The sequence below is a fragment of the Lycium barbarum genome, chromosome 7 (assembly GCF_019175385.1).
Source record: "Lycium barbarum isolate Lr01 chromosome 7, ASM1917538v2, whole genome shotgun sequence".
Lineage (NCBI taxonomy): Eukaryota > Viridiplantae > Streptophyta > Magnoliopsida > Solanales > Solanaceae > Lycium > Lycium barbarum.
Window position 1 is genome coordinate 117,305,434 of NC_083343.1, and position 12,843 is coordinate 117,318,276.

General features: G+C 36.7%; 1 protein-coding gene and 1 non-coding gene across 2 annotated transcripts; one reads left to right on the forward strand and one right to left on the reverse strand.

The window, feature by feature from the left end:
• The first annotated feature begins 1,534 nt into the window (after nucleotides 1–1,534).
• Nucleotides 1,535–3,225, forward strand: LOC132603955 (uncharacterized). Its single transcript, XM_060317258.1, has one exon. It carries the CDS (start codon nucleotides 1,873–1,875, stop codon nucleotides 2,812–2,814), a length of 942 nt encoding a protein of 313 aa, XP_060173241.1. The 5' UTR covers nucleotides 1,535–1,872; the 3' UTR covers nucleotides 2,815–3,225.
• Nucleotides 3,226–12,770: 9,545 nt separating this feature from the next.
• On the reverse strand, nucleotides 12,771–12,843 carry TRNAR-UCU (transfer RNA arginine (anticodon UCU)). Its single transcript has one exon. It is a non-coding gene; the product is annotated as a tRNA-Arg (tRNA).

Below are 12,843 nucleotides of genomic sequence, written 5' to 3' on the forward strand. Positions count from 1 at the left end.
AAATAAGCTCAAAAAAATAATTGGATCCGTTTGACTTAGCTTATCTAAAGCAATTTATAAGCGGAAAACAGCTTATAAGTCAAAAAAAAAATAAGTTGGGTTACCCTAACTTTTTTTTTTTCCAGCTTATAAGCTGCTTAAAATAAGTCCATCCAAACAGGCTCATAGAATCTTTCCTTCTGACGATGATTCAATAGTTCATATATAAAAAAAATAAAAATAAAAATAAAAACATTTTTGTTGCTTTGTGCTGTATAATTTCTCAGTGTAGAGAATTCAATTAAAACCCCTTGTCTCCCTTTAGCTCGCCCCTGCAAGTGATCTCTGTAGATAGGGGTGTTAAATGAGCGGATTAGGCTGAATTAGGTGGGTCAAAATGATTTGAGATAATAACCCGCCCCAAAATTACTTGGCTTGAAATGATTTAGGCTAAAATGAGGTAAAAAGCGTGTTATAACACAACACGCTTGATTCTAACTAAATTTCAATTTATTTATTTGTTTTTTTAAATTATTTTAGTACCTAAATTATTATTTTTTATTATGACCATATATAACATATTAAATAAAAAATAACTTGTTAAAAATATTTGATAGGTTTTCTCATGGGTCAATTCGGACTACATATCAGTCCAATTTTAATAGGCTGAAACCGGCTGAGCTAATAAATAGATGGGTCAATGACCAGCCCAAATTTAGACGGATTGAGCAAATCATGTTTTCATGGGCTAATTTTTTTCACCTCTACCTAAAAAGTTTATCAATTTTCTAAAGTTATGCATTCATCAAAATCATCTAGCATTATATAGCTAGTATCCTATACCTCCAAGAAATAGATGATAGACCTATTTTAAGCAATGAGTTTGGTAGTCTGGTTAAGGACATTTTTGTGGAAACAAGCATTATATGGCATGAACCTTGCCTAACTTGGCAGACAAGGTCTCACAATTTAGTTTTAGGTTATGATTAGATCATGAAACTAAAGCTCGTGAATCCAAATTTTTCCTTCTTTACCCCTTTATTATTATTATTCTCCTTTTGCTTTTTGTTTATTGATCTATCTAATATTTGAATTCTTTGTTTGGCAAGGGGTTTGAGAAAAAGTAAAGGCTAAGAAAGAAAAGTAGGGAACATCACCCTTTGTGACCCCATTTCAAAACAAAGCAAAATGAAGGTTAGTAAAAATGCATCATTTCAGATTTGAGCACTATGTATGAAATCAGACGGATTCATGATTTAAACTTTATGTGTTTAATCATTAAGAATTTTAATAGTGAATTTTATAATATTTTTAAAGTTATAGATTTATATTTACTATTTATAGTTCTAATACTTTTTAAACATAAATTTATGCGCCGCGTCGAGAGTACTGGATTCATCTGAACCCAGTATTACAAAGCACCATCCTCCCCTGAAGTCACCTATATCAAGGAATGCTTTATTTCTAATATGGTACTTTCCCGTATAATGAATTTAATTGGACTTCAGTATAAATATCGAGCTCCCGTTGAGAAACAAAAGGAAAGCACATATAACAGATGGTAAAGATAGAAACAATAAACAAAAAAGTAGTTACAAAAAGAAAGCTAGCTGTCCACTGCCTTTTGCCTCTCCCCTTTATTTTTCTTTAAAACTTCACTCTTCCAAACACAATTTCAAAAAACAAAGTACACTAAACATATTCATCATCATCCTTAATATTCATCAACTCTCAAGATCTGAATTCAAAGTAGCTCAAACAACATTCAAGAAGAAGCTCAACAATAAGCAAAAAGCTCGCCTGATTTTGATTTTCAGTTCAAATACGAAACGTGAAAGCCTGACCTAACGATCCTTTACACCTTTGAAATTCGAAGAAAGAAAATATAACAGCATGAAAGGTAGAAAGTGTAAAGAAGCTCCTTCAACAGATCTATTAGTCTGTTTTCCTTCAAGAGCTCATTTAACACTTATGCCAAGTCCAGCAACTCACCATCATCATCATCTAAGAAGATCTAACACAAGAGGTATTGGTCCTGCTGGACAAGCTAGTCCAATGTATTGGGCCAAATCAAAGAGAACAGAGATATCAGAGCCTACATCACCAAAAGTCACTTGTGCAGGACAAATCAAAGTAAGGACAAAACCGAAATCATGCAAGATCAAGAATTGGCAATCAGTAATGGAAGAGATAGAGAAACTACAAGTCAAGAAACACAAAAAGAAAAAGAAGCCTGTTTGGATGGAAGCAATGGGGTTCAAGAAGGACGCGATGCAGTTCCTGACATCTTTGAGGAATATAAGGTTTGATTTTCGATGTTTTGGTTCGTTTAATACAGCTGAAACGGATATTATTACTTCGGATGATGATCAAGAAGATGAAGAAGAGGTTGAAGAAAATGATAATGAAGTTGTTTCGCGAACTGTGTTCTCGAAATGGTTTATGGTTTTACAAGAAAACCAGAAAACAGAGTACACAAAAACAGAGGAAACAGAGTACTCTGTTTTTGAGGATCATGATGATGGTACTTCATGTGCACCACCACCACCAAACGCACTTTTGCTTATGCGTTGTCGTTCTGCTCCAGCAAAAAGTTTGCTGGAGCAAAAACACGACGAAGAAGGAGAAGAAGAAGAAGATGATGATGATGATGAACAGAAGGATGTAAAATCAAGAATGACAGAATTGGAGAGTACTAAAAAGAGTAAGAAAAATTTAGTGGTGATGAGATATGGGAGCGATTTGTTCAAATTTTCATCTGATATAGCAAAGGAGAATTGGGTTGTGGGTGGAATTAAAGATCAATTGTCAAGAAGTCGAAGTTCGAAGAGGTAAATTAACATCGTGATGAACAGGTGTCTCTGACGCTATTCCTGTAATAGGATCACCTTTGATCGGATTATTGCGCAGATGCTCTAGTGTGAGACAAATCTACTTCGACTCTAGTTCAAGGTCATTGCTCTTTGGCCAAATATTCCACTTTTGTTCTGAAATTTCTTATAGCTTCTTCAAATACTAGTGTTTAAATTTTTAATGTTTGAATTATGTTTTTGTAATGTGAACTCTGAAGAAGTGAGCTTTTGGTTTTTGATCCTTCTGACTTCTGAGGGCTCACATAGCTAGAAGTGTACGTAGATGTGTAATTCTGTATAGTACCTTTTTTGTCATTTTTTTTCTTTTCCTCATCTCTGGTTGTTTACTGAACCAATATACAATCTTAGGATATATTTTTAATGGGTAGATTTACATATATTGTCGCATTCGTTCTCTTAAGTTGTTTTTGTATGTTGGGGTGTTTGGTCATTTTTATTTACTTATCTTTTAATACGCTACCTTATGTGTGGTTTAGGGCGTGATGGGTACAGGAACTACTAAAGAAACAAGAAAAAAAAATTATCCTCTTTTAACTTGGTATAAAGTTTAAGAAATAAAGAAAATTTTTTGAAATGTGTGGTCCAAAATCAATACTTGTGTGGCTGTAAATTATATCATAAAGTTGAATTGTTTTTAAATATAAAAAGGGAACATTCTTTTTGAAACAGACTAAAAAAGAAAGAAGAACAATTATCAGCTAAGATATTCCCGAGTATTTTGAAGCAGGCGTGGAGATGAAATTCGATTTCAAAATTTTCGCCATCATATTAAAGTATGCGGTCATCCCATAAGTTAAAGTCGATAGGAGTACAATTTTTTTGTTTGTCTTCAATATGGTGCATCAAGTTGACCTGTAGCTTCCGATGCTAAGTGCAGAAAAAACTCAAATAGACAATGCGCCACAGAGAAAGTTAGGGATACAATGGATGATATATATTTAGTGAAATTTATAATGACAAACATCTACTCCTTGACATTTAATTTGAAAAAAAAAATGCTATAAAATTTATGACTTTGACGAAGATGACATAAAATAGAATAAAATATTTAAACTTCACAAAAAAAATATCAAATTAATTAGGTGCCGTTTGGCCATAAATACCAAAAACAAATTCACTTTTTTTGGAATTTTTGAAGTTGGAGTTATGTTTGGCCATAGTTTTTGAAATTGTAGTTTTTGGTAAAATGTAGTTGTAAAAAAGTGAAAAAAAAGTGAATTTTTTTTTTAAAAACAAGTTTTTTGAGTTTTTTTGTATTCCGGAATACAACTTCAAGTTGTATTCGAACTATTTATGGCCAAACGCCCAAAAGTGAAAAAAGTGAAAAAAAAAATCAAAAAAAATGAATAATTTTTATGGCCAAACGACACCTAAATGTCACACTATTGGTTTGACGTAAAGAATACTCAACCTCCCTTTCAATTTACATGATGTAGTTTTAGTAGACACAAAATTTAAGATGAAAAGGGAAAAGATTCAAAATTTCTAATCTAAAATATACCATAACATATGAGTAAGATTTTTTTTGAATCTGAAACATCTCATAACATTTATATCCTATAAAAAAAAACTGGAAAAACACTTGAGAGGAATTACAAATAATTGAAGAACTCTCTCTTCGGTATGTTTTCTCTCGGCGCACTTTAGCTATAGTGCGCACTCCATGGGAAAGAGAGCACGCATACCATCTGAGAAGGCATTTCAAGCTCAGGCATCATCATTACTGGCCATGGCAAACAACAAACACAAAGGAACACAGAATAAAGCAGGAATGGCGACACAAACAGATGCAAATTTGGCGAAGAAGGTGCAGGATTCACCTGCATCGACTTCAACTCAGACCCCGCCGGACGGACAAAGGACAGGAACGACTCCCCGCGACACTCAGTCGCCGGAAAACAGGAAATCACCGGTGAACAACTCAAAAGAGGTTTCTCCTCAAAGGGGAAACACTGAAAATACAATGAAGAGTGGACTGTCACTGGAATTAGGGCAGCAAAGTGGGGGAACTCAGAAGGTGAACAGTCCGACTCTATCCTGGGCTGAGGAATCAGAATTGGAGCCGGAAACACATGGATCCATTTGGGATAACTTCGACATAGGTAAAATTGCTAATGCTGGGTTCAAATTAGACTATGTTGCTCCTATAATTCATGTTAATTCTCCTGTATATGAAATAGAGCTAGAGGATATTAGTTCTGAAATTGAGTATTGGAAAAATTCTGTTGTGTGTTATGTCCTTGGGGCCCATCCCCCTTTTTCAGTATTGAATGGGTTTATTCAAAGAATGTGGAATAAGCATGGTATAAACAAAATAGCTATGCTAAAGAATGGAATTGTGATAGTGAGATTTGATTCTGAAATCGGTAAGGCTGAGGTGTTGCAAAGAGGAATCTTCCATTTTGATAGTAAACCTTTTATTGTGAAGGCATGGTCTTATGAAATAGAATTCACAAGAGAGGAACTGTACACAGTACCTATTTGGGTGAAGTTTCCTGGGTTGGAGTTCAAGTACTGGAGTTCAGCAGGATTAAGTAAGATTGGTAGCGAAGTGGGGAAGCCACCGATGGCAGACCATAATACAGAAAAAAAGACGGGCATGCATTTTGCAAGACTGCTGATAGAAGTGGGAATGGAAGCTGAGTTGCCAGAAAAAGTATGTTTCCTGAATGAAAGAGGAGATTTGATAGAACAAAAAAATCAGTATAAATGGAGACCAATTTTATGCAAATTCTGTAATAAACATGGGCATAATGAAGAGATGTGTAGGAAGAAGAAACCACCAGTTCCAACAGTGGTGGAACCAGCAGAACAGGTGGATAAAACAGTTCCAACGCAAGGGAAGAATGGAGTTTCAACAAATACTGGAACGGAAACAAGGATATGGGTCCTAGTCGCAACACAACAACAAATCTTGGTATGGGCAAAGAAGTCGAAGTTAATAACGAGCAGGTGCAGATGCAAATAGTAGCACCAAATGATAAAGGGGTGCAAAATCCACATGCTCAAAGAGAGGTTACACAGGCTGCTAGGCCACAGAAAATATGGGTGACACCAAGAAGAGCAACAACTAATCAACAACCAGCCAAGGCAGATAAAGAGAAAACTAAGAATACATATCAAGTGTTGACAGAAGGTAGATTCAGTGGGCAAAGGCAACAACAAAGGCCCAAGAATGGAGGGGTCATTCGTCCACCTGAGGATGGATAGCTATCTCATATGGAATGTTAGGGGCCTTAATGGCTCCAATAAACAAAACGAGGTCAAACTCCTTTGTAATAAGATGAATGCAGGAATAATAGGGTTGGTGGAGAATAAAATTAAAGTAGGTAGGATTGAAAACTTGGCTAAGCAATTATTTCCAGGTTGGGGATATGTCACAAACTTGGAAAAGCATTACAATGGACGAATTTGGCTCACCTGGAGACCAGATTATTTCCAGATTAATGTCCTAAGCATGACAACACAAGCAGTTACTTGTCAGGTGCTAAATGTGTGTGAGAAGTTGAATTTTCAGTTAACAGTGGTTTATGCACATAATACCAAAGAGGATAGAAGATCCTTATGGAGTTATTTGGTGGATTTGAGCCAAGTAGTTCAAGTACCTTGGCTAGTAATTGGTGATTTTAATTCAGTTTTGAAGCAAGATGATAGGATTGGAGGCCACTCTATTAATTTGGGAGAAGTGACAGACTTCCACGAATGCATTGATGAAAGTAGCTTGATTGAAATGCCACACAATGGGAGTAGATACACTTGGAGTGACAGGCATGGTGATCACAGAATTTGGTCCAAAATTGATTGGGCATTTGTAAACGGAGAATGGATTGATTTAATGCCAGTTTATATTGCTACTTTTCTACCTGAAGGGACTAGCGATCATAGTCCTATTCATGTAGCAAAAGAGATTGCAGTAAAACAAAGGAAAAAACCTTTTAAATATTGTAATACTTGGTCCACACATCTAAGTTTTTTAGAGATAGTTGGGGAAATCTGGAAAAAGAGCATAAGGGGATGTAAGATGCTACAAATTGTAAGGAAGATGAAGGAACTAAAGGGAAGCCTTAGGGCACTAAACAGTCAACACTTCAGTAGTATTGTAAAGGAAGCAAATGAGAATAGGAAGGTTTTGGAGGTGATACAAAAGGCATTACACATGCAACCATCAGACTTGAGATTACAGCAAGAGGAAAGGGATCAGTATCTCAAGCTTAAGAAATCTTCTTATCTGGCAGAGATATATTTACAACAAAGGAGAAAAGCTACATGGCTTAAGCTTGGTGATGATAACACCAGGAATTTCTTCTCAATTATTGAACACAAGAGACTACAACAAGCTATAACACAACTGCAAGATAAGATTGGACAGGTGCAACATGAACAAGATGCCATTGCAGGAATTACGATGGATTTTTATACAGAACTACTAGGGAGGAAACAGGCACAGCGAACCAAAACCTTTAATAGCTTTATGAAGAATGGTAGGGTATTAACTATTGCTGAACAATTTGTCACGACCCAACCCCGTGGGCCGCGACCAGTGCCCTAGCTGGGCACCTATACGTACCCGATACCCAAATTAGCATATTATCAGAATAATAATATAATAATAACATTAGTGGATGCTACAGAATTTAGCAGAAGAGCAGACTTGGCACACAGAAGCCGATAAGGCTGTCATATAACAAAACATCCCAAACATATGTACAGAACCCACACAGATGTATCCACAGACCTCTACAGAACATATCGCAATCATAAGACGGGACAGGGCCCCGTCATACCCTGAACAAAGTACATATCCAGATAGCAGTGACAGACTGTACCAAACGATGGGCTCTGTAGAAGAGAGCGCCCCAAAATAGCAGAAATGGGATCCTAAACGTGCGGATCAGCAAACCTGTCGTCCGTACCTGCGCGGCATGAAAACGCAGCCCCCGAAGAAAGGGGGTCAGTACGAAATATGTACTGAATATGTAAAGCGGAATCACAGAAGTCAAATCATAATGATTACAGAAAATGGGTACAAAATCCAGAGTGTCAAATGCATATTTCCAAATCAGACAGAATGTGTACAGAAACATATGTCATATCATATCATATCCGGTCCCTGCCACGGGACTCGGCAGACAGAATGTGGCCACCCTCCCGACGCTGGTGCCACTATACAGAGGAATCAGAAAAAGGGGCGTGGCCCCGTATCATATAATGTCATATCAAAATGGCCATAACATATCAGATCAGAATAGGCGGACATGGCACATCATACTCCACAGACCCATGTACGCGTATACCTGCCCCCTCACATCGGGACGCGGCGAACAATGCAGAGAATTACGCTTGACAACATATCCTGGCCCGGGCTCAGTGTGGGAAACATTGGGACATCCACGAATGGAGTAGTGAGAGACTAATGCAATTTAAAAATATCATAAATGGTTTCAAAGACTCGATGAAGCGTATCAAAGCCAAACAAATCCAATGGAGTCGGACGGAATCAGAACTAATACAATTCGGATATCATAATAATTTACAGGAATATAACCTTCCTGAAGTCATTCCGAGTGTCAAAATAATTTATAAGATTTAATAGAATATTTAAAATAATACTCTTTAAGCGATTAGTAAGGTAATCAAAACATTTCTTTCAAAAATCGCTTAAAAAGTAAGCTTTAGCATATTAGGGGCAAAATCGGAAATAGTGGGCCCGCCTCGGGACAAATAAGGCGGCGGGCTCAAATTATGCCCTCTAAGCTTATGGTATCACCTAAAAAGGTTATACAGACATTCTATGACTTTCCAAGTAATTTGGAGCAAAGTTGCATAATTTCAAGAAATAGCGTATCAAAGATGGTTCAATTCTACTGAAGGAAAAACTGAAATTTTGTCTTGCGGATTCCGAGGGCCAAGAGGTCCTTCGAGGCTCGGATCCGACTCTAACACACTAAGGGCATGCCAAGGGAAGAATTGGGTTTGCTTTACATACCTTTCACGCTCCTTAAGCCTTTCCAAACTCACTTCCCGTTTCGTCGAAAAACTGCAATTGGTCAAGTTTACCAATTGTGAGTTATTAATGCCATTATTACAACTTTAATCATATTTGGCTACCGAAATTTCGGCAGCACTTCCCCTATACATATGGCACCCCGAGAATTCAACTCGGCTAGAAATCATCAACAACAACCCAAACGACGACATTAACATCAACAAAGAACATTAAGAACACAAATATCCTTCAACAAGACATTTTTCTCACAAGTTGACATAACCTTCATTTCAATCCAAACTTTCACTAATATCAATAATTTCACATTCATCAACAATCAAGATCATCACCATATAGTTCTAGATACATTTCATATCGATTGCCTTAAGATATACACTTGATATACATAATATACAATTGTCCGCCAAAGTCTTAACTTATGCAAAACATCAAATCTTTGGCATGCAATTCCATAACAAGTTTTCAACATCCAAATTCATCAATGATTATCACCATTAACAACCAAACAACTTCATTTCCTTAATGTCGGAAAATCATACTAAAACGACATAAGTTTCTACATTCCAATTCAATACAAACTTATATCATTCTAACTTCATTTCTATGCCAAGCATTACAACAACACTCCAATACACTAAACAAACTTAATCAATTCCACTCCATAGCCAACATACCACACGGCCATATGCTTATTTTTCCATATCAACTAAATTCATCCAACTTTCAATTCCCACATGCATTTCATCACAATCATAACTAGAATATAACATAAATTCAATACAATTTGGCTATACAACATGCATATACACACGGCTACAAGCCATATACCAAACCCACATTGCAAACTTCCATTTCTTCATACAATCAACACATTTCCATATACTACAACACAATCAAAACTTCACAACACAATAAAAAGGTAGAAATTCATACCTTTTCTTCAAGTTTCCTTCACTTGGAGATGTAGTCACTTTGATGATTCTAATGCTCCCCACTCCAATCCAACTATACCAAGTTACAAAGGAACCTTGACTTAGTAGGAAATCAACAAGAAATAAATTTTTGAAGCAAGATTTTTGGTACCTATTTTTTCCTAGCAAACTCGAAACCCTCTTCTTTCTCCTCTTCTATTTTTTTGTTCTTGGTTATCTCCTTTCATACTTATCATAGTCTTCAATTATATAAGTATTGAAGTTCTTGGTCACATGACCAAGCACATGACCCATAAAATGGGCTTGGACCAAGCCAAAGTGGCCGGCCAAGCACCCCATTTTGGGCCTCACTTTGCTTCAATTATTTTTTGAGCCCAATACTTATGGATCACATTTTGTAATTCCCGAAACTAATTTCCAAAATTCCAAAATTACCCTTAACCTTGTCCCACACTTTCATGACTCTATTCTTTCATGCATAACTCCTATGTTCAACAAAATATCAAATTGATCTTATATCTCAAGAATCCAATGTAATTCAAGTCTTTCCAAATGTGTGAAAACACGGGTCATAACACAATTGGAACTATCAAACCTTATTCAGGGAATGATGTCAAGCTAACAATGTTCAGTATTGATAAGAACAAGAGTCCAGGCCCTGATAGATACGGGAGTGGTTTTTTTTCAAGCTGCTTGGGACATAATTGGGAAGGACATTTCTGAGGCTATACTTCAGTTTCTCCAAAATGGTAAGCTCTTTAAACAGTTGAATGCAAATATGATTGCTCTGATCCCTAAAGTAGATGTTCCACAAAATGCAAGTCAATTTAGACCAATTTCTTGTTGTAATGTACTTTACAAGTGCATATCTAAGATGATTTGTACCAGATTGAGAAAAGCAGTTGCAATTATTGTAGCTGATAAGCAGGCAGCATTTGTAGAAGGTAGATCATTGGTGCATAATGTGCTAATATGTCATGACCTTCTAAGACATTATAATAGAAAGACCACTCCAAGATGCCTCATGAAGATTGATCTTAGAAAAGCATATGACATGGTGAGTTGGGCCTTTATTCATGAAGCATTAAAAGGCTATGGGTTTCCTGAATCTTTTGTCAATATTGTAATAACTTGTGTGTCATCCACAAAATTTTCTGTTAAGGTGAATGGAGAAGGATATGGATACTTTGAGGGTCAAAGGGGCTTGAGGCAGGGTGACCCTATGTCCCCACTACTGTTTGTGCTGGTCATGGAATACCTGTCTAGAATGTTAAACAAAATGAGTGGACTACCTGACTTCAGGTTCCACCCTATGTGCAAGGGCATAAGGCTAACGCATCTTATATTTGCTAACGATCTAATGATTTTCTGTAAAGACCAGGAGAAATCAGTAACCAGAGTTATTGAGGCTTTGAAGCATTTTAGTGAGGTCACTGGATTAGTTGCAAATCTTGACAAATCAAATTTATTTTGTGCTTGAGTGGATGAAGCTTCTGAGAGGAAATTGTTACAGATCACTGGTTTCTTAATTGGTACACTGCTTATGAGATACTTGGGACTTCCCTTATCATCCAAGAAATGGACTAGAGTGGACTGCCATCAGCTTGTGGACAAAATTACACATAGAATTACAACAGCTTATGCTAGGACACTGTCTTATGCTGGGAAACTGCAAATCATTATAGCTGTACTTTTTTCTATATATAACTACTGGGGCTGTGTTTATCCTGCCTCAAAGCATTATAAAGGCAGTGGACAAAAAGTGCAGGGATTATTTGTGAGGATGTTCTGAGGAGAAAAGGAAAATAACACTGGTATCATGGGAAAACATATGATTGCCTAAGAAGTTTGGTGGCTTGAATATTAAGAGTTGCAAGCTCTGGAATGTAGCATCAGTAGGTAAACTCATATGGCAATTAGCTAGCAACAAGGAGATGTTATGGGTCAAATGGGTGCATGGTATTTATATGAAAGGAGAAATAGATATCTGGGTCCACCAAGCACCAAAGGATTGCAATTGGTACTGGAAAAAAATCAATTCACTGAAGACTACAATGGTTCAATGGCATAGAAATGGGGTGTATATTCTGACACAGAATAGGGATTATTCAGTTTCAAAGAGTTAGAATGCATTGATAGGCAGGCACACAAGGATCCCTGAAGCTACACTGATTTGGAACTCTATCATGGTACCTAGACATAGATTCATTGTGTGGTTAGCTAACCAAGAAAGGTTGTTGACAAAGGATAGGCTCATTAAGTTGCACATACATGTTGATGATGAAAACTGTGAATTATGCTCAAATGTTCAGGTGGAAACACATAGGCACTTATTTGCAAATTGTGCATGGTTTACAGAATTGAGGGATGCAGTGGTCAACTGGTCTGGGATTTCATATAGGAATTTGAATGCTCAGAAAACATTGCAATGGGTCACGAGAAGGAAATGGAAGAAATTCAAGAAGGAGCTGGTCATTGCCATTTGGGGTGCTATGATGTACCACACCTGGATGGCAAGAAATGTGAAGCAGTTCCAGGATAAGCATGTGCAACCTCAGCTTGCAACTGCTCAAATTCAGAAGGAGGTGAAGGAAAGAGTAGGATTTTTCAGCTGTATAAAAAGAGCTTATTGTAGTAGACATTTGATTCTGCAATTGTGTAGTTGAGCTGCTAACAATTGCTGAGCTGTTTAGCAGGACTGTTTTGCATTTCTAGATTCAGGTTTGTATAGGTTGCATCTGTGTTTGTTTGTTTTTTTTTTTTTTTTTTTTTTTTTTTTTGCCTTGAGATATTGGAGAGTAGCAACCTACCTGGAAGGAGGCTATTGCTCTGATGAAGCTGGATGATGTATTGGTTTATTTTGTTAGTAAGGTAATATATTCACAGGTTATTACCAAAAAAAAAAAAATACAAATAATTACAACAAAAATAACTACACCTCATTTCAAATAAGTTGGAATCAATCAACCAAAAAGAACACACGCCCAGTGGGACTCGAACCCACAATCGCTTGATTAGAAGTCAAGCGCCTTATCCATTAGGCCATGGGCGC

Excerpts from the sequence above, each read along its gene's own strand:
- LOC132603955 (XM_060317258.1), top strand. The coding sequence starts at position 1,873 with ATGAAAGGTAGAAAGTGTAAAGAAGCTCCTTCAACAGATCTATTAGTC.